Raw genomic sequence first — 26,129 nt, 5'->3', positions numbered from 1 at the left:
GCAGTTCCCCCCAAGGCTGCATGAACAAAGGGGCCAGCCAGAAAGAGCCCCGCCCCAGGCAGTGAGCCAGAAGTGGACGCAGGCAGCGCGGCCTGGAGGGCTCCCGTGAGATGAGGTGGGAGCAACTGTCCAGAGAACACAGGGCTGGGCACAGCCACGTGCCCCCTCTGGGGAGATGTCACCACAGACAGGTTCCACATGCCCGTTCTTCACAGCAGGAGGTGTGCCCTCTTCCTGCCCGCTTGCCACCCGGTCCCTGGTGGCCTCTTACAGGGCCCGGCCACCCACGCTCCTCTCTTCTTTCACTTGTAACAGCCTCTTACCTGCTGGCTCTGGTGGGCGCAGCTCCACCCCCACCTCCTCCAGGAAGCCCCTCCTGGTTTTCTAGTTCTCCCCTCCACGAGTCCCTCCTGTGACTTCCCACTGTGAGCCGACACCCATGTCTGTGGATGTTCCACACTCTTCCCACCAGGTCTGCGGTCACGCCTCCCACTACCCCCCTGTGCTCCTGCGCAGCACCCTGCGTCAAGGCTCAGACACCTGCTCCTGTATGCCAAGCCTTACAGGCCTCCACTGCCAGGAGCCGTCGACCCAGAGGACAGGAGACAGGGACTCCCCACCCTTCAGGATGGCCTTGGCTCCTGAGCCATGGCCACAGGGGTGGGTGCCGACCCAGACGGCTCCTCCCTGGGTTCCCCTGGAAACAGAAAGACCCTTCTTCCACGGGACGCTGAAGGAGGCCAGAGCTGGGGGCTGTCTGCAGTATCCAGGGCCCACGGTCCAAAGGCGGGGGTTCAAGTCCTTGAGGCTTGAAATCTGACTTCTAGGCCATGGCCACCTGAGAGCAGCCCATGTGGACCTGCTGTGGCCTGGCAGTGGCCAACGAGGGCTTGGTGACAGTCCCAGAGTGCAGAGGCGGCAGCAGCAGAAGGTTCCTCCTGTGGGGCAGGAGGTCTGAAGTCGGGGTGTCAGCAGGGCTGTGCTTCCTCTGCTTCCTTGTCTTCCAGCTCCCAGGCTCCCCACACCCTGGGACCTGAGGCTGCACCAGGCCAGTCCCTGCCTCTGTCTTCACAGGGTTCCTTTTATAAGGACGCTTGTCACCGGTTCTAGGAGTGCAGCAGGGGGTCGTCCTGAGACTGCTTCACGGGTTCTGTGGATCTGGACGTGGACGTTTCTCTGGGGCCCTGTTCAGTCCACAGCAGAGGCAAGGGGGAGGCTGTACGTCCCATGCAGGACATGGCCTGTGACATCGAGGAGCTAGATCCCACCACTGAGCACCTCTCCCTCTTCCTCCAACAGGCAGCAAGTTGGGATCTTTGCAGAGATACTGCCCAGCATGGCCCTGTTGCCCTGACTACTGAGACTCAGAGGCCCTAATGTCTCCACTGAAGCCAGAGAGTTCAGATCCTGCCTGAGGGGTCCAAGCTGGGGACAAGCAGGGGGCCCGGAGGGGGCAGTGAGGAAGCAGGGGAGGCAACTCAAGGCCAGAAACTTAGAGAACCCAGTGGGCTCGGCCCGCACACAAGCTCCCGTCCTTTCCTGGTGAAAAATCTGTTCATCTATGTCTGAGGCCAATTTGCTGGAAAGCACAGAGTACCTGTCCCATTGCTTCTTAGCACAGGAGTCGGATGTTGGCATGGAGAAGTACAGCAGTGACATACCTCTCGGTGTTGTGACATCTAGACGTGTCACTCTGCATCTCAAAGAGGCGGCAGCATTAAATAAATGAGTGTTCCCAGCTTGGCACGAAGCCTGGGCTGCAGACCGAGTGGGAGCAGGCTGCCTCGCTCCTTCGGCTGAGCTGAGGGCCCTGTGTGGCTTTCTCAATGACATCACATTCAAGTTCAATGCCAAGGCTGCTGCCCGACCTTTCATAGTAAGTCATATTGAGGTCCAGATGTTTGTGTTTGGGAACTGGGTCACACAGGGCCTGCAGTTAGAGGATGCACACTTGCATAGGGTGTCCACCTGGGCTGTCCACCAAGAAAGGCCTGGGCTTCCCAAACCTGCCCAGGTGCTTGGGTTCTGCAGCACCTGCAGAATGCAAATAGCTGGGTGTGATGGAGTTCAGTGGCCAGGGGAGTGCTGGGGTCTTCTGCTCCTCATGCAGAGGGAGAGATCTGGCAGAGGGAGAGATCTGGCAGAGGCTGGACGAACACGTTTTCTCAGTGCTACTAAAAGGCTTACTGTGACTCTGTATAACTTGATTTTTTTCTCATAAAATTATGAATTGTCTTGACAATGAAATCATAGACTTTGACCTGATGGCTCCTCTACATCCCAGCTGCTGGTCACAGGGTCCGGGCTGTTGCCACCACCTCCTGTGGGCTTCCAGGCTCTGCACCGACACCTGTGGGGAGAGGTGTGTGCCCACATCAGGAGGGATCTGCCAGGGTGGCCCAAGGCCAGGTGTGGCTGGGGACAGAAACAGCAGCAGTCGGAGCTGTGACACAGAGGTGATGTCACACCTGAGAGCACGTCATGTTTTTGACAAGCATGGAGGGAGATCAGAGCCAACACCTCGGAGGCGCATCAGGCAGCTCCCCCCTGTCCCTGGCTGTGCTGCCCGAACTCTGGGCTTTCTCGTCTTCTGGACCCTTGCTGGCTTTGGGGCAGACGATACCAGGCGAACTTGCTCTTCCCCTGGTCAGGAGCATGTTTCCAGTACCGCTGGCCTTGTGGCACTGGTGCCAGAGGGGAATCCTTCTCCTCACACTCCCAGCTCTTGAGGAGGCCCTGTCTGGGGCCAAGCTCTGGTGAGGGCCCAGGGAGAAGCGCCCTCACCACCAGGAGCCTTTGGGTTGCCCACGACCTTGTCACTTCCTTGGCCTGCCTGCACCCAGCAGAACTTGGGGGAGGGACTGCGTTGCTTCTAGAACGTGGCATGGCAGTCAGCCACAGGCAGCGCCGGGAACGTGACCATAACACTTGCTCACTGCCACTTCCAGAAAGGAGCTGGGGAAGGAAGTCGGGCTGGGGCGGGAGGTCGAGTTCCCTGCCAAACACACTCACTCCATCCTTCCGAAACCTTCACAGAAACAAGATCATAGCAATAGCCACGAGGCAGCAGGATCTGCAAGAGAGATGTATGAAAGTACCCTCTTGCACTGTGCCTGGCTGCTGGGGCCCAGCTCCACAGGCCCTGGGCAGCCTTGGCAGTGGGAGGGCACTGATGCTGGTGAGAAAGTCCACGCCCCAGATGGCTTCCTGCAAGGCCCTGAGCGGCTGCTTGGAGGAGTCAGGCACAACCATGAGGAGAGATGTGACAAAGAACATAGGACCATGAGGCATGGCCTCAGGGCTCTCAGGTCAAAGGCCAACCCCTCCTGGGCCCTGTGCCTGGGTGTGGCAGAGGGAGGTAAGTCTTCCTCAAGGGGGTTTTTGCAGCCCCCAGGAACCTACTACCTTTGCACAACTCAGGTCATTTTAAGTCTTCAAAACCCTGTGAAGCAGAAGCTTCTGCTGATGCTGGCTGCACCACCCCCAGGCAGTGCTCACTCCTTGGGCAGGGGCTTTTCTGTCTGTGGTCTGGACACTGGCTAAGGGCATCCTTTGTGATAACATCCTAACAGAATTGCAATGCCCAAGGAACACACAACCTTCTTGGTGGCCCAGATCTGATTGGCAGCCCAAAGTCACATCCTTCACACCAGGGCAATTTATGGCCCTGAGGGCTATATGGGCAAGAGACTGCTGAGTGTCCACTGGGTTTGGGGGCCACAGCTGCCACCCCTTTCTCTCACTTGAGTTTTCTTTGCAAAAATTTGAGATTGTGTCCTCCTTCCCTGGGTAGCACACATAGTACAGTAGGTGACACACACACCTGGCTCACTCAGCAGAGTGGGCAAAACCGTGGGCATCCTCTTGCCCAGAGATGTCATCAGCAGCGCATGCTTCCCTGCCCCTTTGCTAGGCGCACACATCACTCCCTGGTGCCCATTTCCAGCACCAGCCCCCTTGCCCCACCCGTGAGTGACAACAGCCAGTGCTTGTGCACAGCACCCCTGCGTGTCCCAGGTAGATGCACCCTGTCACTTGCTGAGGGGCAATTAGGTGGATTCCATTTCTTTATACGATAAACAGAACTCTGATGATATTCTTGGTCATGCCGCTCTGCACACACGCCTTGGAGAGATGTCTTGGTTATCACTACTGTCTTTATTGGTTGGCATGCCTTGGAGTTTTAGATGTTTGGAAATCTCCTGACGGTTCTAGCACTCCTGCAGGCAAGCTCCATCATCGAGTTTACAGACAGGAATACTGAGGACCTGCCTGGGTCCCCAGGTGGCAGGACCCTGCCCTTCTAGTGCCACGTGCTCTCAGGGAGTCGGGAAAGTGCTCCCCAACTCAGTCAGGTCCCAGAGAACATGCCCTCGTGGACCAGGGTAAACCTGCTGTGGGCTTTGGCCCAGAGCTGAGCACAGCAAGATAGAACCACAGAGGTAATGAAAACGACCAGCCTACCTGTGGGCCACCAGCCCCGAGCCTGCTCAACCTCACGGGTCCCGTCTTCACCTGTTGGAACATGGTGAACTTAACTCTTGGACAAGCCACCTGTGGCTGTGTCCTTGTACTCTGAGGAGGTGGGACACTTCACAGACACTGGGCTTCCGTTGGTTTCTGGACCTGGCCAGGGAGATGACCAGACAAGCATGAGATTGCTGAATCAGGAAGGTTTGTGATTGTGTCCCCCCAGATACACTGAATCCACCCACTACTGTGGCTCAGTCCAGCCTAAAACCTGGGCTACGCAGCCTGGGTGGAAGCCTGCAAAGCTGAGCTGGGCCTACTGCCCTGCCTGGGTACCAGGGCTGGCCGAGGCCCCTGCTCTGCCCCAACACTGATCCCAAAGGCAGAGGAAAAAACTGACATCTTTCACTCTGACCTGCCCCTCCCCTGCCCCAGCATGGCATCCACAGGAGCCTAAAGGGGAAGAGTTTCCAGGGCTGCTGCTTTGTTCCTTGAGCCTTGGCTGCATGGTAGCTGCTGTCCTTCTGAGTTATGGATGAAGACCTGGTGTGTCTGGAGGCCACTGCCTTCCAGGGGTCAGGGGGCTGCAGGGAACCTGAGAAAATGCTTGCTGTGCAAGTTCCCCTCAGCCCCTGCAGAAGAGGCAGGAGGGTGTGAGGATCTGAGGGGAGGCCGGGGCAGCTGGTGCCCAGAGATGTTCACGTGATCAGCCAGCCCAGAGCCAAGGCGGGACCTGGGCTCCCAGACAGGGTGGCTGGGAAGCCTCTGGCCACTGACCACATGGACCTGGTGGCTGACTCCCCCTGGACAATGGCAGACCAGGGCCTTGTAGAGAAATGTTTGAGGAACACCTGCAAGATAGCCTCTTTCCAGTTCCTGGGCCACTCCAGGCTGCTGTCCCTGCAGGGTCTGCCGTGACCTCCAACCCCATCTCCACTGATGACGGCACCACAGAACGGTGCCCCTCCTACCTCGGGAGCTCCAGGGCATGCTGGGGGAGCGGGACCGGGCAGGGGAGACTGAGGCTTATCGTGCTCATCAAAAGTTACTGCTCGTCTCTGGGGTGGCCCTTCCCCTTCCCAGGTGCCTTTTACCTCAGGTGAGCACCTTGAGAGCCGTGACCATCAGAGGGAGGCCTCCACCATGCCTGATCCAGCAAGCCACGGGGTGCAGAAAAGGAAGGGTCCCAAAGGACCTGCTGGTGGGGTGGTGAGTGCAGAGGGCTGGCATCAGGGCTTGCTCCTTGTGGGTGACATGTGCATGGTCTTCAAAAAGCCACTGTGTGCTGCAGGGAAGCTGGGACTTGCACCGTCCCACAAGCCACAGAGAAGCCACTCCGTCACTCACACAGTGTGGAGCTGAGGGCACAGGTGCTTTGACATGCTCAGACTCACGCAATCACTTCAACCCCGACTCGGGCAACCAACGGCTCCCATTATAGAGCAATGTCCCTGGGAGGGCAGCGGCAGGGCCACGACTCAGGAGAGAGGCTTGCCGGCGAAGAGCTCCTCCAGGTTTACAGCTGATGTGGTGGGGGCCTAGGATGGCTGCCGCCGAAGGCACTGCCCCTTCTGTCCAGAATTGTAGGACATTCGAGCCTTCCTGGGCATCGGGAGAGTGGGCACGACCATGGGGCGCGTACCCTAGGGTGTGCTCTGGCGGATGGCCGGGCCTGCATCTCCACAGCTGGGCTGGAGGTCTTGTCCAGTAACAGGGCGGCACACTTGGGCAACAGCTTCCACCTGCAGACCTGCAGGGCCCCCACAGGACATGGCTCTCTGTGGGGCCTGTGTAGCCCCCCAACCCCGAAACACCCACGAGGAGAGATCAGAGCCGTGGAGACCTGTGAGGAGCTTCCCAGCCCAGGGCCAGGCCAAGCACCAAACACTCCTTGTCTGCTAGTGGGCAGCGAGGGGACGGCGACTGTCTCAGCTCCTCTGAAGACCCCCAGAGGCAGGCTGGAGGAGATTCCCACAGAGGCCCAGGGAGGGGTGGCTTCAGGGCAGGGGCCCCAGGGCCAAGTCTGCACGGGGGAGAACCAACTGCCCGCCCGCCCGCCCGCCTGCCTGGACTTAGCTGCAGGCTGCATACCTGCTCCCACGCCGCCTGCCAAGAGAGTCACACATGTGCATCCACTTCTCCTTGTAGCTATGGCAATCAAAACAGGCAAAAGCAACACTTTTTTGCACTATATCTCATGTTGGACACTGATATTTTCTCCAGCTGGGTTTTTCTTAATTTAAGTCAACAAATCAATCTGGAGGCCCACATATGCTAGCGTGTCGGATCCAGGAGAAATGACGCGGAGCAGAGGGTCTCCGGTGTGGGAGGTGTGGTGTCATATGGGGGCCGCTGCCAGCTCCACCCAGACCCGGGGGAGAGGAGACAGACTCTGCAGCCCTCACTCCTCCTAGGACCTTCTCTGGAAGCCACAGAGACCATGCTCAGACACTCTCCGTGGGACCAACTCGGAGCTGGCACAATCACCCCAGCCTCCTCTTGGATACCCTCGTGCTGTGTTCTCCCCTATGCATCAAGATTTGGGGACCCCGTCCTGCACCCTCAGGGCACGGAGGTCTACAAAGCAGGCCTCACTTACCTCATCCCCCACCCAGCGTGGGACTTCCGACACTCAGCAAATGGAAGCCTGAAAGTACATTCTTCACAGGGGTTTGGCTTTGTTTTCAGAAGGGCTCCCAACAACCCTGATGCCACACTGTACAGAATCCATCTTAATTACCAACCATGTGGAATTTTTCCTTGTGGCTTTTTTTCAATGAAGAAAACATTAATGAGAAACTTTAAAGGCTTGTTAGCAGTGTCCTTTCATCAATCAGAGGTGCTGTCAGGCCGGGCTCTGCTGTCAATTTGCACCTCTGCCCAGCGTCCACTTCCTACCTTCTCATCCACCTCGGCCCCACCCCCACCGCAGACCCTTGTCGGGGCCGCCCTGGGTGATGGAGGCCAGACCTTCTCCATCTGTCAGCAGCTGGAGCCGCAGGGTCCCGAGGACTCTGGACGGCCGCCCTTGGTCACCTGGAGACACATCAGGACCTGCAGTTTCTCTGGCCCTGGCTTCCGAACGAGGGCCACCACCCCCTGGCTTCACATAGACAGGGCGACGCTGTTGGCGGGGGCCTTCTGCAGAGTCCTGTTTCAGTCTGTGCTTTTCGAACTGATAAGTAAAACTGACGTGAACTTCAGCTTCTTGAACGCGAACTTTTAATCAAACCCCGGTGAAGGAGAAAGAAAATCCCAGATGGCCTGAGGGAGGCCAACCAAATATAAAACCCCTGCCTGAGGGCCCCAGCCACCCTCTGCAACCCCACTGCCTCAGAGCAGCCAGAAAGGATGCAAACAAGACAGGCGGAGGGAGGCCCGGAAGCAGAGACTGAAGGCTCAGTCCCCGACTGGACCTCTCGGGGAGCCCACAGAGGAAAACCGCCCCCTGGAGTCCCACATTAAGCCAATTTGTCTGTCACTCCGGAGTCCTCCCCCATGCTGTCTGAAACCCAAACAGCAGCGGGATCTCAGGAAGCTCCGGGGGGAAGTGAATGATTTTCACATTGATTCAGCTGTGACTTCCTGCACGTCCCGATGGAGGTGAGGTCCAAGCTGGCACTGCCACCATGGTCACAGTTACGACAGACAAGGTGGGTAAGACGGGAGGCAGGAAGGCAGGCGTGGCCGACAGCGCTGTCGGGTCCTCGCAGACCAGATCTTGGGTTACCACGGAGCTTGCAGAGGTTCACCTCGTTGCAAGGACCTCCCCAGGCAGCCTGCCCAGGTCGTCCACACCTCCCAGGGTTCCCACCTCTCACAGGCCACCAGGGACTCCCAACAGTGTGTGGGCTTTGATCTCGGTCTGCACTTTCACAGGAAGTGAGCTCTGGGATGACACTGGTGCTCACAAACCATTGAGGAAACACAGCCAGATGTTCTCAAGTGAACATACCCACACTGGACATTCTTTAGGCTCCTTGAGCCACAGGATTCAGGGTGACCTGGCAGGAGTGAGCAGCAGCAAGGAGAGAGATGTGTCCTGGAAGACACGAGAGTCACCTACATGATCTGGATCTCCGGCACACAGCTGAGCTGCCAGGGTCGTTCAGGAAGCCGTCTCTGCCAGGCAAGGAGCGTTGGGAGTTAAAAGTACCATTCAGTTACCGACAGGGCCAGCCTGCCACTCCCCCCCAACGCCTGCTGCCCACCCCTCGCTTCTAGAACTGCAAAATCACAGCCCCCGTCACAACCCCTCTTGCAAGAATCCTTCAGATTTCCTTGCACAATTAGTTTGCTGTCTTCGGGTGTGAGGAAGTCAGACTTACGCTGTCACTTCATGACATTCCTCAGGATGTGGTGAAGTGGGTGATGCCTGTGTGACATTTGTGTCCCTGATGGGAGACGGGATAAAAGCTCTCACACTTGCAAACGTGGCCCCAGGAGCAAGGCGTGCCCAGTCTTGCCCCCGGCCCCCAGGGGCGTGTGAGGCAGCACAGCCAGCCACACCAGGATCTCCGTGTCAGCTTTCAAAGCCCCACAGTGCTGGCCGGGGAGGCCTGGCAGGTGAGGGGACCTGGGGCGGAGGCCAAAGAACACAGCTTTCTTGTTTCAACATTTCTTTTTATTTGGAAAATATTTTGTATTTCTTTGTGCCTTTCCTTTTCCTCTTTATTTGCACAAGCTGCGCTGTGACCTTGAGCCGAGCGGCTCTAGGCAGCCCGTGCCAGCGTTTCATGTCGGCCTCCGCAGAGCTTGCCCTTGCAGCAGTACATGGCCACGCGGTGCGAGTCCCGCTGCTCTGTCAACGGCCACCTCAGGGCATCTGTGGAGCCTGATACGACAGTGCCGAGGAGACCCTAGGAGACAGAACAGACGTGGCTTCTGCACTGCTCCAGGGCGTGGCCCAAGCAGGCGTGGCCCAAACAGGCCTGTCTGCAGGTCCAGGTTGCCTGAAGCCGCCAGGTCCCCTTGGTGGTGCCGACAGGCTGGGGGCTCAGCCCTTGCTGGTCACACCGCCCCCAGCTCCTCTCAGAACCTGGCCCCTCATGGAAATATGGAGGTTACATGGGAGGTGTGTAGGGCACTCGGGGGCTCCCAGCCCAGGAGGACTCCTTCAGGGCCATCTTGGGCCAGCCTGTTCAAGCTCACAGACAGCAGCAAGGCTGGGGTCTCCCACAGCACTCTGCAGCCACAGCGCCCTCTGTTGGAACGCAAGCACACAGGATGCACTGAGGCCATCGACCTGGAGCTGCATTTGGGAGCTAGGACCCTTCTCTACTCAGGCAGAGGACAAAGGCAGCAATTCCTGGTGACTCTAGGGCAATGGGAGCCAGGTGCGCAGCACAACTGAGCTTCGGAGCCCAATGCAGAGGGCACCTGGCCCTCCCCCACATGTCTTCCCAGACTCATAATATAGACACAGACCCCTTTGCCTTCACAGTGACACCAGGTCAGAGGAGGAGCCAGAACACACTGGAGGCCAGACAGGACGTGCTCCTGTATGTGCAGCTCAGGGTGCTGCCAGGGCTCTGTCCTGAGAAACCAGGTGTCTCAGACCCATCCTCAGATGGTGGCTGGCCTCACTCCAGAGCGACGAGGACGACCAAGCTAGGGACAACGGTTCTGGTCATGCCATTTCACTGTGTTTGAGGAAACACATCCAGAGTCCATTTGGCTAATATAAGACAAAGATAAAATAAACGGTGGATTGGGGAGAAAGGGCCAGAGTTTGTATTCCTTGGTGGTTAGGTAACATGCTGTGCACATCAGGGGGCTGTGTGTCCTTCTCAGGTGGCACATGAAAACCACTCGAGCTTTCCTGCTGGGTCCACACTGTCACAGAGCCTGTGATAAACACAGTGTCCCCTGGACGGCCGGCTGCATCTTCCTTGCTCCACACCCTGAGCTACCGGCCTCCCTCCGTGTTTCAGGCAGACTTGGTTTTAGAGCTAAAAGAATGACATGATCAAATGTCAGATGGAGCCAATGGAAGGCCTGGAATCAGTCACCACTGCTGCTGTTGGTGTGAGCTGACCACCACTGTGTGAACTTGGACTTCCAGGCTCAGCTCTGGGGCCTACAGAAGCCTGTTCCCTACCGACATGCTGCCCAGAGAAAGGAAGAGCGCCTGGGATCTGGCTGGGGGAAAGCCTGCTCTCCCAGGAAGGTGTTAGCCCAGCCAAACCCCGTCCCAGGAGCGGTGCTTCCGATCTGCTTTGGAGCAAGGTTATTTTCTAGGGTGCAGAAGGCATGCAGACCTGCCCCACACCTTCCCCAGTCGGGAAGGCAAGTTAGAAAGCCTCTACAGAGTACCAGCCTCTCTGGCCTGGCCTCTCCTTCAGGGAGACTCATGTGAATGCTAGGAAACACACGGGCATCACCTCAGTGGGGCAAATGCCCAGGAAGGACAGGGGAGACTGCTGGGTGGAGCCCACCATTCAGGGTGGACAGCCCGAGTGGGGTCCTGGGGCAGCCAGCTGTTGCCTGTGGGTGCCAGATGCTTCTGCCTTCCTGGGCAGGGCCTCTCAGGCTCGCCAGGCCTTCCCCACTCTCCTGTTCCCATTTTAACAGGCATTAAAAATGGAACAATGCCTGCGTTAGACAGGAGATCCTACGACACACGGGCCGGCCGGCCGGCCGTCTGAACTCATTCTGCTGTAAAGTGTGGAAACAAGAAAGGGCAGACGCGCCACGTCCCCCGGGACACATCCAGCTCTTTTAATACAGTGGTGCCACACGCATCCTGCTTCGGGTGCACCATTACATTTATGTGTCACTCAAATGTTCACTTCAAATACACACACTCAGTTTCGGTCAGCACCCTGGGAGCCAGTGGTGCCACCAGCTGCCTCGAGCCAGGTCCTGCCTTGACTCAACACCCCGCCATCTGGCTTCCCTGCCTGGGCAGCCTCGTGGGCCAGCAGCCACTCCTTCACGGATCGTCCTCCTGTGTAGTTGCCCAGGGCTCCACCGCTGCAGACCACTCTGTGACATGGGACGAGGATGGGGACCTGGAAAACAGAAGGCACCACCATCGATCTGGCTGCAACCACGAAGGGTCCAGCACTCACCAAGCAAGATTTGGCTGGCTGCTGGCTGCACCCCTGCCCTGTACCCCAGTCAAGCCGCGTATCACTGGGTGCAGTGAGCAGTATATGATGTGGGGCTGCTTCCTCACAGCCTCAAGACTCAGGAGGAGAACACATCACCGGGGGAGAGTTTTAGCAGTTAAAATTCCATTTCCAAGGTCTGGGGAGATGGAACCTCGTGACATTTGTGAGCTCTAACAGGAAGTTTCAGGGAGGATGGTCTTGACTGGCCATGTTCAGTCCAGGATGGTGATGCCACCCACTCCTGGTCTAGTAAATAAAATTTTATTGGCACCCAGCCACCCCTTTGGTCCCATGTCATCTGTGACTGCTTTGCCAGGCTAAAATATCCAATGTGGCTCTTTTTAGGCAGAGCTGGCCAAGGTCCACACATGTCCATGTGCTGGGACATGTTACCCTCCTTTGCCCTGTGGGCACCCAGAGGAGCCTGAGAGGGGCCAGTTGCCATTTTAGTGCCAGCCCATAGGCAGCAGGGCATGGCCAGCTGGTCTCTCAGTCCCAGCAAGGTGCCTAGACCCAGTGCTGTGGCCTCTCACAAAGATAGTTTGGGGAGACAGGGCTGCTTAGCTCTTTAGCCTGAGAGGAAAACTGAGTCCTTACATTCTCATCTCACACCAGCATAGTGCCATCAAAGGCAGGCCACCTGCCAGGGAGAATAAGCCATGACACTCAGATGTCTCTGCAGGTGACCGAGGCAGCGATGCTGATATAGTGCAAGTGTGTGCGTCTGCTCACAGGCTTGGGTCTGTGTGCTCTGAGCCACGTGCCCGAGATCACCAGCAGTGAGAGAGGACACCACACGGGTCCCAGAGGTAGGGCAGGCAGGAAAACCCCAGAGTGCCCTACGTGTCTCAGACGGCTCCCCTTGGAGACGGGACCCAGCCCAGTGTTTTCCTGGCCTGGGGTCAGCACCATGCAGATCTGCGGCTGACATTCCAGATCCAAGGTTCCCGATGCCAAGAGCTCATGAGTGCAGGATTCCAGGCCAGGCTTGCGGCCAAGTGGCTGCGTTCACCACTCCTGCAGCCACCCGGGCTATGATCCTGTCTGAGACTTCCCTCTTTGCAGCCCAGCCCACCAGGAAGAGAGAGGCCCTATTCTCTGCAGAGGGCTCCGTGCCTTCTCCAGCAGTGGCCCTCAGGGGCAGTCTGCCTTGGTCCTTGTGCTGGTGGCTGGGCTGTGTGGACAAGAAGCCGTCCACAGTCAGTGGAGGCCGGGAAACTCTGGCCTCAGCCACTCTCACTCACGAGGGAGGGAGGGATGGGAATGCCCAGCTCAGCACCCTGGTGAGGGTGCTCTGATGCCTTCAGAGAGAGGTCTGTCCATGCCTCTGGGGAGGCCTGAGCCCAGCCACTTGGACTGGAGATGGGGGTCTGACTCTGGCCATGCCATTCTCCAATCTTGTTCTAATCCTAGTAAAGTTCATATAGCTTGGAATCCCCCATCAATTCCTCATTTGGCTCAGAGTATAGGTAGAAAAGTCAGGGATATAATTTATAGTCCCCTGAAATCCACTCTGGTCACCTACGTCTGTCTGGTTGGTAGTGAAACAGTTCACACTCAGCATACTGTGGATAGCCACATCTACAACTGTGTAACTGTCCCCAGTCTGGGGGTACACGTGTGCTCACTTCCCAGAACACTGGGGGCTCAAAGGCCATTTTTGCTTAAGGACCCCAGCAAGCTGTTCTGAGAAGAGCTGCCGAGGACCGGTTCCTCAGCACGGCCCCATTCCTGTAAGGAAAGGTCTGCCGGGAATCCCGAGGAACAGCCTCAGTCGTGTGCAGCTCACTGTGACTGGGGAGAAGAGCTTGGGTCCTCGGCCACCAAAGGCCCCAGGCATGTGGTGATGTTGCTCCATGAAGAACACACTTCCAGAGTGCAGCTACAGGGACAGGCAGCCTCTCCAGAGGTGGGGCAGGGCTTAGTGCTCATTCTGGAAGGCTCTGGGCCTTCCCGACACGGGAAGGTGCACAGCAGGTGTCTGGGCTGGAGTGGGGCTGTCTTGGACATCCCTAAGGCTCCCTAGTCCTGAGTGCCCTGCTGTGACAGGAAACAGCCATTGCAGTAGGACCCCACAGGCAGGGGCTCCCAGGCTGCCACTGGGACCAACCTGACTCCTGCCTTCTGTCCTCCTCGCTCACTCCGTGCTCAGAGCTCTGCAGCCCTTGCCTCTCCCCACCCTCTGTGGCGAGTGCACTGGACAGAGTGGGGAGCTGGGTCGCAACGGGGAGCTGTGGGGCACACCCGCCCAGAGCCTCTGAGCTTTGCACCTGGAACCCTCTGCCCGAGGCCCTCGGAGCAGGCCATCCTGTTGTCATCCCACTTGCCAAGTGTGCCCCTCAGGGCCCATGACATAGGTCCCAGACCCATCTTGGACACTGTGCTTAACGAGGTCCCTGGAAGCAGGTCCACCTGCCGCTGTCTGGTTGGGCACAAACTAACTGGGAAGTCACGAGCCACTTGTAGATTCCAGCAGGAACGAACTTCATTCCCCAACCCACGCGAACTCTATGGGAACTCAACGGAAACTCCGTGAGAACTCGAAAGCAGCGGGCACCCGAGGCAGCAGGAGCCGCCCCTTCTGGCAAAATGCCAGGCACCATCCTGACCTGGCCGTGGCTCCTGCAGACCAGGTGAAGAGCTCTCCGAGCACACCCAAGCCAGGTATGAAACCCAGGCCACACAAAATCTCTCACCCGAGTTCACACGGCTGCCAAGAGACACAATGTGGCTGAAGCCACGCAGACCTGCCCTGAGGGCTCCACGCATGCACTGCCTCTTCTCCGAGTGGTGGTGGGACCTCGTGGGCGGGTGGCCTGGGCTGGCAGGTGATGGGGCCTGGCTTCCCCCACCTCATAGAACTTGGCCTGGTTTGACTACAGATTGTGGGTTCACATGTGGCATGCAGCAGCCGACCCCAACCTTCCTGGAAGGAGCAGCAGCAAACACTGAGAACAGAGACTTACTCGGACAGCTCTCACCAAACATAGCAGTCACTTTAGAAATCAGTTCGAGGACAGTGTTAGATAATACCCAGTTCTTAGTCTTGACTGAAAAAGAGGTAGGTGTGTGACTCCATCCAGTTTATAAACATTCAGGCACAATTCCAAGCTCTTACCTAACAGCAGACTTCACAACTGAGCTTTGATTTTTTCTCTCCCTCTTGATGAGCTATGAGATTATGGAATCGAGTAAGATGAGCCACCCCCTCCCTCTTCAGTGTATCAATACAGACACTGGGACGGATGGCACAGAGCAATTATGTGACAGCTAGGGCCAGTCTCTGTCTCCAGCATGCACGGATAGGGAGCAGGTGACCTACCAAACGTTACCACTTGAAACAGGGACACTGCTTCTCATCAGTTTTGGTGGCAGGTTTCCGACTATTACAACAATGAAACCCACTAAAATTTATTGGGACCCTGAGGGCATTTTCAAAGGATCTGCACCCTCTCCGCTCTCTTCTTTAAAGCCTGTGCTGCATAAAATGTAATTTTTATCAATAAGCAAGAAGCTCATAATATCACAGCTGCATTGAAATCTTCATGCTGTGAAATCTAATTCATCCAATACACGAATCCATCACTTACGCAGACCCTTTCTCAAATGCTATAAAACTTCCAAACCCATAGATTTGTCTCCAACAAAAATAACATGAAGGGGCCTTTCAATCAATAATGGAATCCCTCTGATTCTGGAACTGGCTGAGTATTTCTTCCAACTTCGCCTTTGTTCTTCTGGGCAGAGCCCACAAGGGAAAAAGCTTGTTTTCACTCGCAGCCTCATCAATACCTAAATCCTGGTGAACAAGTGACACGGAGAAGCTGTAATCAATAGCTCCCTGTGCGTTTTTTTCTTCTGGTCAAATGGTTCAGCTCCACTGACAACCCTGACACTTAGAACATGATGCTAAATCTTTATCAACAGCCATCTGGGTGGCTGGCAGAACAGGACTCGGGGGTCATCAACGCTCATGGCGATCTGCGAGCAAACTCTCTCCTCAGGAATGCGTTTGTTTAAAAAAGGTGGGAAACTCTCGAGCATGTATCGATTGCCTCCGAACTGCATTTAGCAAATTCGGTCTGAGGATGGAACGGAAGGGGGCGTCCTAGCGGGAAGGCGGATTCTTCAATTCTCGTCATAGGCAACTGACCATCCTCTGGTGCAGGGTGGGGTGCAACCTTCCTCGAAGGTGGCAGGTCCTGCCTGGAAAACTTGGGACAACTCAAGCTCTAAAATGGAGGTGACTCCCACACCACAAAACCCATCCCCTACTCTGGATGGGGGTGGTGGGGAGGCAAACCCATGCCAAAGACCAGTGCAGTGACACGCACTGGTCCTGTTTTCGGAGAGCCAATGAAGGAATGGTTGCCGGAAGAGCTTCCCGGTGTAACACTCCGGATCCCCTTTCTATTCTCCAGCGCACAACTGTTGCGCTGAGCCTGATGTTGTGCTGGGTCTCCCATGAGCCTGTCTTGACTTGGTGGGCGGTGATATACACAGTGCCATGTCAGCTTAGCTAGCAGACACCCACTGAGGACAGGCCACCAGGCCTGGCTGTCTCTAATAGGGGCATTTTCTCCCTTAAACCTTGGGCTTCCTTCCGACCCTCCCATTCCAATTAAGGAGGCTTCCAGTGCAGCAAGGAGGGAACCTAGCTCCCTGAGCTGCTACACCTGGCACAGCTGCAGGTTATCTTCTCCAGCATCTTGGGCACAGCTGCAGGTTATCTTCTCCAGCATCTTGGGCACACCTGCGTACAAACTGAGGCTTCTCAGGTATGGTACCTGCTGGCACTGGCAGAAGCCTGTAGAGGGCCATGGAAGAGCTCCCCAACATTGAGGCCACCCCTAACATAGGAGGGTCAAGGATTCAGAGAGTGGGAGACAGGTGCCCAGAAAACCTTCCCTCTGATTCACTGACACCCCCTTTCCTGGTTCAGCACATGATGGGGACATCCATGTGTGCTCTTTGTGGGCATTAAGAGTTTAAAGCCCGGTGAGACCCTATTTTATAAATTTCAGTGACTGAGGCTGTATCTGAACAGAGACGTTCATAGAGATTAATAGCAGGGGAAAGCCATGCTGGTTTGCAGAACAATAAATGTTTCTGAATATTGCCAGGAGCAGGTCACTAAGCAGTCACAGAATCTCCATCACAGAGTGTGAGGAGGGACTGCTGGCACCACAAAAGGCAGGTGGCAGGTGTGGACAACCTGTGAATGTCAGTCATGGGAGCATGCCTTGGCCATAGATGAAGCCAGCTGTGCACACGAAGGGAGCAAGGAGCACTGACGAGTGCTATGGGACGGCCTCCACCTTCAGGTGTGCAGAAGGAACTGTACAAATGCCCATTTTTACTGCCCCCCCCCATATTAAATCACCTGGTTGGTTCTGCTTCCTGCTGCAGGGGAGGCCAGGGGAACGCACAGCCACCTTCTCTCTGGCCTGGTGGAGGAGTCACGCCTCCGTGGGGGAGAAGTCAGGGACCCACTGCACCCAAGGGGCATGCAGAGGAGAGGCACTGCCTTCAGGGGACATGCAGCAACGCAGGAGGAGGCGTCAAGAGTGTGAGCATCCCGCGCTCTCAAGGAGTGTTAATGGAGCCACAGAGCAGCAGCATCCGAGCTGCCTCTCCTACCGCAGAGCTCAAGGCTTCAAGATTGAACCATGACCTGGAAGAGGGAGGTGGCTTTCCAAAGCCAGGACGGAGAGTGGGCTTTGTTGAGATGTCAGAAACCATCTTCAGACATCTGATTCGGAAGCATTCCACAGGTACTGTAATGCGCACCTCCGTGCAGGGCCAGTGGTATGGCCAGTACCCACAGCACACGCACCTCAAGTACAGGACAGAACACTGAGCACCACCCACCGTCACCACTGAGCCCAGACAGCAGCGGAGCAGCGGGAGGTGGTGTGGTTCCTGCGCATCTCACACCACACAATTTGGGGTATTTCAATATGGCAGAAAATGTCCCCCGATGAGGGTATACACGGAGACCACGTGCTCCACCACAAACCCACAGGAGCTGCCTCTTCAAGAATAACAATGCATCTTGTGCAAAAGGGCTATGTAATTGCCATCTCCTAGAGACCAGAGGGCTCTGCCCTGGGGCTGCTGCAGCTTGTGGCAGGAACGGCCACTGTGGTGTGAAAACGCCTGCTTCTCCCCTGTGAGCAGGGATGGAAACAGGTTTGAAAACACTGCAAAGGCACAGCCATGTTTTAAACAGTGAGCTCTATGGGATTGCGTAAGTTCCCATCCCATGATGCGATGACCACAGTGCTCTTCCTAGGAAGGTGGCCTTCTTCTGTCATGTTGGAGACCCCTGCCGTTCAGGGAGAGGCAGACCTCTGGAAGGGGCTAACAGGTGGGGACATTCCAGGGGCTCTGGAGTGGGGTTGCTCTTCCTGCAGGCTATGTGGACAGGGGACCCTTAATGTCCACCACTGGGTTCCAGTCCTTCCAGCCCTGGCCCTCTTCACCTACTGCATGGAACCAATCTTGCCCACTGGGAGGGGTGGAGGCCCAATGGAGAGTGGGGGGGGGGGCTCAGCACTGAGCACCCCCACCAGTGGCCCACTGGTCCTATGAGATCAGGACCGGAGACTTCTCTTGGTCTGAGAACCTGGTGCTTGGCAAAACCTGGCTAAGACTCATAGTGGTGACCACAGGGAGGGGCAGTCCCGTGAGCCGCTGCCTGTGTACCGTCAGTCTTTGGTGAGATAGGGTCTCATGCCCCGGAGGCCTAGGGACCCAGGGTGTACCCCGGGGGAGGTGGGGCCACTCTAACGCCCAGGCATCCTCCTAGAGGGTGAGGGCCACATGCATGGCTTCTGTGTTCTGTCTGCTGCTGTTCTGCACCTGGAGTGTTGGCCACACAACAGCACCACACACCCCGCGGTGCAGTGAAGAAATGAACAGGACCTTCCATCACCACCCATCAGGTTCTGCCCTCTTTCGTGTTTGCTGGGATGACAAGGGACTCAGGCGCAAGGACCTGCCCCAGGCGCCTCTGTCCTCCACCCAGGTGTACCTCATCCCTGCACATGTGCGTGGGCCCACCTGCCGGCACTTACAGGATTGCTTCTCATGGCTCCTCCCACGGCGCGGGCTGCTCTGGGGTTGCCTGCCAGGGCTGCTAATTGCTGGTAAGAAACCGTTTCTCCGAATTTCACAACCTTCAGCAGCTTCCACAACACCTGTCTGGTGAAAGAGTCTGAAAGGAAGAATACAGATGACGTTATTTGTACAAATGGTGCCAGCAGCTCTGATATAAATAGCTGCAGTCCGGGGTCAGAAAATGCAAGGACACAAACAGAGGTGTTATAGTCAATTAAAAGCTGGCCTCCGCACTGCGCACGTCATCCTGGCCAGGCTGGCACAAAGCAGGGCGCGGCCCCTCTGAGCTCATGCAGGATAGTGCGCCACGCTCCTCCCGCAGGTGGCACGTGTGCATCGGGGGTGGTTCAACCAGGGATCGCCAGTGTCCCTGCCAACCCACCTACTGCAGACCTTTTGGATGGCTGGTTAATTTCCAACTCTAGCTGGGACACAGAGGAAAGAGCAGCCAGGGACGGGCTCTGTGTGACATCACGCAAGCCGTCCTTCCAGCAGTCAGCCGGCTGGAGTCACTGCTCCCAACGCCAAGCGCCATGGCAGCAGGTTGGGTGGCGACCTTGGCAAATAGGGCTGCAAAATTAAAACCACTATCCCCCTTTTAATTGACTCCTCGCACGACATCAGAAGCATGGGTGATGACCTGCTGCTGGAAGGACCAGCAGAACCCTCGACCACCTCTGGCCCTCCACCTCTGGGCTTCAGAACTGTTTCCAGGGCGGGAGCGCCTAGGGCAGAAACCTGGCAGAGGAGCCCATTCTGAGTCATTATGTAGGGCCTTTCCAGAAGGGACCGGACGCGGCTCAGGAGCACTGCAGATAGAGCTACGTCCTCCATCCCAGGGCTTGCAGGGCTCGGGGGCAGGCGCGTGTGAACCGCGACGCCCAAGGGGAGGCCTCCTCGGGCAGGAGCACTCGAGAGTGCCTCCACAGAGCCCCAGGACTCCCGTGCCAGGCTGGCAAAGTGCGATGTGGTTCTTAAAGGAAACACACCCTTACATGCATGTTAAATAATAAAAATCACTTCTTAACTGAAGGGAACGATAATCACTTCACTGGAAAAAAAAATCTGTTTAGTCTTTATTATAACATTAAGCAAATTAAACATCAGCATAATCCAGGTGATGCTAGAAAAGGGTCATCAAAGAAATTAACTTTGTTGTTCATTAATTTACATGGATTAGTAGAGGGCACAAAGATAGCAAATGTGCTCTAGTTTTTTATGATATAATTTCAAACTGTACACCATTTGTGGCAGGAGGGTGACTTTGGGGTTAATCAGACTGATTTGTCCTTTTAATTGCTTTCTATTCAAAGAAAATTCATTAGATAATGTTCTCTTCAAAATTCATGAATCAATTTAACTGAAGAAACCGCATTAGCAGCTCCGGGTTCATTAGCACGGGTTGTGGGAGTGCCGAGCGCTGGGAGGCTTCCCTGGGCAAACAGACTGTTTACCGTGGCCCCTTCAGAAGGGGTCTGAAGTCACACTGCTAATGGTGATTGTTACTGTTGTCGTTACGCTTAACTTAAAGAAAAGGGAACAGGAGAAGAGGCAAGGTGGGGAGGGGCCGAGGCAGCCCGGTGCCACTTGGGGAAAGGGATCTCCCTCCTGGCAAAGCAGCAGCACCCGCAACCCTGGACACAGCAAAACTTAGGGACCACGCCCCGCCCTCCTTGGAAGGCGCAGGGTCGGTGGACTGTCTTCTGTGCTCTGACCTGGGCAAGGGCGTGGCAGAGGTTTCTGGGAGAACAGACTGGAGGTCTTCCCTAAACCTGTCCAAATAAAGCGTGAGGTAGGGAACCCAACCGGAGCAGAGCCGTGCCAAGAAAGAGAGGGGCCGCCCATTGAGCTCTCCTCTGACACAGGATGCCAGCTTCCATAGCACCTTTCTAGGTGGAAAAGCATCACGTAAGGAAACCATGGTACATCCACATAGGAGCAGATGTCTCCAACATGCTCAGCTCATTGTTGGCTCATCATGGGAATAACCATCTGTGAACAGGTACACACAGTGTGACTTATTAGGCAGCATAGCTCAAAGGATGCAATACATCACAACTGAGCATATCTTATCACAAATGTATCTTAAAATTCTGTTTCACCCTGAAGGGAGCAAGGGTGCTAATTAGTTTGTGCACCTCTCAAAGGCAAAGCCTCTAGCCCCTGCCTAGGCACAGTCAGACGCTGTACTGCACCAGCATACAAGCAGGGGCCAGTGCTTCCTGGCACATCATCCTACAGTGTAGGAAAATATGCTCATAAAAATCAGCACACATCAGTGTGGAAAACAGAATTTGGTCTTGAAGGACTTCATGTCCTCAGAGGCCCAGTCATTTTGGGTGGCTCAAAGGACAACCACTGAAATACCATCCTTCTCCAGTATGGCTCTCCGGGGAGTGGGCCCCAGTGCAGGGAGAGGCGGTCTCTGCATGCCACCTTCTGGTGTTCCCTTCCTTTGCTCCCCACCTCCTTCTCCAGCCTGTTCCAGGCTCCAGGATCCAGGCCGTGTTGATGTGGCTGGGTCTAGGCGGCCTCTGCTGCAGGCCGAGTTGGGTCTCAGAGCTCCCTCCCCTCCCATTTGGCTTGGGTGGCTATTTAGACACACACTCTAACAAAATCCACCTGGACTGTGCCTCACCAGCTGGGAGGCTGGAGGCCGTTCTTTAACCCCAGGCTTAGGGGAACAGTGCATGGTGGCTGGTTTTCCACATGTCCGGGAGTTCAAGGTGGCCTGCGGGTGGGCCGCCAGCCAGAGTGGCTCTGAGAGGGCCGATGGCACGATGTGCCAGGCAGGCAGGGGGAGGAAGCAGTCAGGGATCAGCCTAGCCTGGCTCTGCTCTGCTGATCTCAGGTGAGTCCTTTCTTTGTCCTGGGCATTTGTCCTCCCCTGTGGTGGCATCATGGCAAGAGCCACCTCATCAAACAGGTGCCGCAGAGGGGCCCTCTGTCAGCTGCCCTGTCCCTGATGCTCTTCCCTGGCCAGGCTGCAGTGAAGGAGACAGCTAAGGGGCACACGCCACGTGCCAATGCAGGCCCTGCTCAGGAATCATCCCAGTAGCTGGGCTGTGTCCACGCACTTGGCTGGCCACAGAGACCAGCACCCAGTTGCTGCAGAATTCCCCACACAGCCTCAGCCAGCTGGGATCAGGACTCCTTTGGAGCAGCCACGAGTCCTGGCTATTCGGCCTGATGACACCTGGCCATCAAGAGCAGCCAGAATAAGCCTCTGGAAATGAAGTGGAGCAGAGCGATGGAGGCTCTGGTCCAGGTGAGATGAGGCGGCACACTGCTCCCATCCCTTCCCCGGAGCCCCTTCCTGGAACCTGAGCACAGAGATCAGCAGAGTCTAGAGAAGGGGACCTGCTCCACGCTGTCACCTCTGAACAACTGTGCCTCAGCCCTCCCCAGCAATCCTATGGTGGTGTAGTGGAATCTGGTGCCCAAGAGCCTAAACCCCTGAGAAGGAGACGTCCTTTCTGATGGCAAAGTGTGGCCCTGGGAGGTGGCAAAACCCTTTGCTTTTTCCTCTCTGCTGTTCCACCCTGATCTGGGCTCAGTCACTGGAAGTATGTAGCAGAGCTGGGTTCATTAAGCCACACTTTTGTGTCAGGGGACGGAAAAGGAAGCCCTGAGAACTGGAAGCTATGAGGGAGATTGGAAGGAGGAGGAGTCTTTCAACCAAAAGGTTGTTTATACTTTCCTGTGTCCAGGTGAGCTGTTCACATGCTGAGCTGTGCACAGGTGGTTCTGACCGTAAACCAAACTCTGAGAACTGGTATAGGGTTAGGCACTACCAAGTTCAAACTGGGCGTTGAATGGTACACAAGTGGACAGATTGGAAAGGGACCATAAATGAGATGGACACGGAAATCACAACCCACAGAAGGCCAGGTGGGACCTATGGACTAACTCTAACCAGGCTGATTATCTCCTAAAATCCAAGTACCCACATTACTTACAGGATTTATGTAAGATCCAGAGTCTTATTCGAGATGATCAGGTTTTAATACAAAATTCCTAAGTGTGCAAACAATTTGAAAAATCCCAACTTGCTGGGGAAAAGATAAATTGTCACGTGCCAAGGCTGAGCTGACACAGAAGTTGAAATCGTTGACACAGAAGTTGAAATCATTGACAAACACATTAAAGGATGTGTTATAGAAATGCTGCAAGAAGAGAAAACACTCTTGAAACAAATGAAGACCCAAAGCCTCAGCAAAGAAACAGAAGCAAAGGACCATGAAGTAGAAAGTTTAGTGCTGAAAAATAAATAATCCACATTATAAACCACTCTTCATGGGATCAGTCCTCACAAAACACATGAGGACTCCACAAAGAAAAGAGAACAGATAAATGGCTGCAGCCAAGCCCAGAGAAACCACCCAAGCTGGAGAGAGAGAACATGTACTTAAAAGACCAAGAAGGATATGTGGGACAAAGCTAAAAGACCTAGTGTCCATGTGACTGGATTTCCAGCAGAAGAAGATAGAGTGTGGGGTAGGAAAAAAGCAAGCAAGCTGGATGTCCCCAGTCTGGCAGAAGACATCAACGACAGATTCAAGAAGCACTGCAAACCGCCAGCAGGGCAAGAAGTCCACTTCCAGACACATGATGATCAAAGGCGGAAAGCTGAGGACCCAGAGGGAGCTCTTCAAGGCCACGGGGGAAGGAGCTCACCCCAGGTGGGGGCAGCCATCCTCGTGGCAGTCAGAACTCCATCTGGAGGCGGCAGACGGCACTTCCCGTGTCTTGAGAGACAAGAACCGGCAACTCAGAATTCTACCTGCAACTCGAGAGATCCTCGAGGAAGGCAGCTGACACGGAGACACTCAGATACAACAGAAAAGCAGAGGTGATTTGCTGTCAGTAGCCCTGATCTTCAGAAGGGCTAAAAGCAGTGCTTTAGAAAGAAAAGAAATGGCGCCAGAGGGCAGCCTGGAACTTCAAACAGGCAGAATGAAGAGCCGCGCGGGTAGAGAGCACGCAGCCACCATGCTTTTCAAGTTCTTCAAAACATGCAGCGCAAGTAAAATGGTCCCAGCCAGGGCTCGAGCGCACAGGAGGCCCTGCAGACGGTGCTGTCACAGTGGGCGAGGCGCTGGGCCACGCTGGGTGGGTGGAACACACAACCTGGCCAGAGCAAGGGTTTAGGGTTGACTGAACACAATACTGCCCCCCCCCCAGCGATCCATGGGGAAAGTACGAGAAAAAGTTTACAAAAAAACAGAAAAATGAAATACTAAAACAAGGTAAAACAGTCAAAAAGGAGGAAGAGAGGGGCAGAGAAACAAGACAAGGAGCAAAACAGACCCAAATCCAAACACGTGAATCACTGGGTTAAGTGCAAAAGAACAGGCCACAAAGAGACCAGAAGAGGACACACGTTAGCTTCTGGTCCTTTAGCTTCTTTGTCTGCTGTCCAGAAGCAATCCACTTTAAACACTAGCCCCAGATAGGCCAAGGGGACGGAGGGGAACAATGCCCCAGCAAACGGCACCAAGATGCAGGGGACTTGGGGGCAGAGGAAGTCCACAGGCTGGCGGGCCACTCAGAAGCATTATGCTCCTTTCCAAGGAAAACCGGAGCATGAGACAAATCCGCAGCCATGCTTGGATGCTGGACACTTCTCTCCCAGGAGCCAGCGGACCAGCAGACAGAAAACGGCAGGGATAAACCGAGAAAGGCCACTGACCGAAGGGCACTGATGTGTGGGTCGTGGACGGTCCTGCTCCTACAGCTGGACACGTGCTTTCAAGTGTACCTGGAGCCTCAGACCAAGACGTGGCACAGGCCAGGAGCCCGAGTCACAAAGCAAACCTCAGCCACCCAGAGCTGACGGAAGGAGTTGTGTCCTCGGATCCTGATGCAGTGAGACCGGAAATGACGCGAGAAAGACGACAGGAAAGCCTGCAGACCCCTGGACGGTAAGTAGGCCACTTACAGGGCAGAGAAAGCTTGAGGGAAATTTCAAAACCCCTGGACAGAATGAAAACGAAAAAATATTAAGCTTCATGAAAAAATTAAATTTATGGGACAGAGCTAAAGCAATACTTAGAGGGAAATTAATAGTATTAAATGTTTATAGTGGAAAAGAAAGATCTCAAATTAATAATCTGAGTTCCCAATTTGAGAAATTAGAAAAAAAAAAGCTTTCAAATTAGTAAAACAACCAACCAACCAAACAAACCCAAAATAATCTTAAAGAAAGAAATAATAAAGGGTAAAAAAACCCAATGAATCAATGAATCCCTAGCAAGACTGGTGTGCTTGACAGATACAGACAGAAGCGACAGTTGAGCCCCACGGTATCTAAGAGGTGATCTGGTATTCCTCTGAATGACTTCATGTACAGAAATCCATCTTGTGTCCAATCCTGTGCTGCCAGGATGGGGCCATCTGCCCCTGTGTTGCTCTTTGCCTAGTTAGATCCATTCACGGCTGGGCCACGCAGGTAACCCAGTCCCATCCTCAAGATGCACAGTTTGATGGAGAGAAGACATGACCATCTCACGCAGGTCACTACAGACCAACTGGTGGACAGGGAAAGTCCTGGGAGCAGAGCAAGCACCCGCCAGAGGACCCCCGCCCAGTCTGGAAGTTCTCCCGGGGAAGTGGTGGGAATGAAGAGAGGAGAAACCCAGAGGGAACGTCCAGACTGAAACGCAGCCAGTCTGAGCAACCACACGACAAGGAAGAAAGTCGAGTCTGTAGTTTAAAACACTCTGAAAAAAACATTTTAGGACTCAGATCATTTCACCAGTAAATTCTGCAATAGTTAGAGAAAAGATTTTCCAAGGCCCTTCCTTTGTGAGACTAGCAGGACCCATCATCAAAACCAGAAAGAGGAGGCAGAAAAGAGGACACGATGGCCTGCACCAGATCTCCTGTGAACTCGGACATGAAACCCTTAAAGTGCTGGAGAATTAATCTAGCAACATGCGACCAGAACAAGGCACCACAGTTACGCAGGGCGGTCACGGAAAGCAAGGCTGATGTGAGATTTGAATGGCATAGAAAGCTACAGCAATGACGGCAGGTGGCCCAGGTGGGGCACAGACGCACGGTGGAGGGGCCAACCATACAACACGGCCACTGACGAAGGGCGGGGCTGGTCCTCTTCTCAACAGCTGGTCCCATGGCAACCAAGCCCCCTGGCAAGAGAGAATCCAGACGCAGAAGCTACCTTTTACATAGAGCTTCAGAAGAGGCCACAGACCTGACCCTAAAAGGCCACATCGAGACACTTTTGGAAGGCAACGGAGCAGGAGATGAGAGTGGCCATGGATTTGGAGAAGAGTCTTTGGAAACACCATGAAAGCAAACATTAAAGTGAAACACTCCTTCATTACAGAACACGCGAGGACTCCACAAAGAAAAGCCACGGTCCGAGAGAAGATATTTGTGTGTTTAGGACACAAGTTT

At 55.1% G+C, this 26,129-nt stretch overlaps 1 protein-coding gene across 2 annotated transcripts in view; it reads right to left on the bottom strand.

The window, feature by feature from the left end:
• Positions 1-11,209: 11,209 nt before the first annotated feature.
• Mgmt (O-6-methylguanine-DNA methyltransferase) overlaps positions 11,210-26,129 on the bottom strand; it is a 227,367-nt gene continuing 212,447 nt past the window's right edge. For both annotated transcript variants that reach the window (XM_077799145.1, XM_026411089.2), the window contains exons 4-5: positions 18,665-18,804; positions 11,210-11,483 (exon numbers count right to left, since the gene is read on the bottom strand). In XM_077799145.1, coding sequence (XP_077655271.1) covers positions 11,277-11,483; positions 18,665-18,804 — 347 coding nt within the window. In that variant the 3' untranslated portion in view covers positions 11,210-11,276. The remainder of the gene's footprint in view (positions 11,484-18,664; positions 18,805-26,129) is intronic.

The sequence above is a fragment of the Urocitellus parryii genome, chromosome 5 (genome assembly GCF_045843805.1).
Source record: "Urocitellus parryii isolate mUroPar1 chromosome 5, mUroPar1.hap1, whole genome shotgun sequence".
NCBI lineage: Eukaryota > Metazoa > Chordata > Mammalia > Rodentia > Sciuridae > Urocitellus > Urocitellus parryii.
The sequence above is the reverse complement of the archived record's forward strand: the minus strand, read 5'-3'. Positions and strand labels throughout refer to the sequence as shown.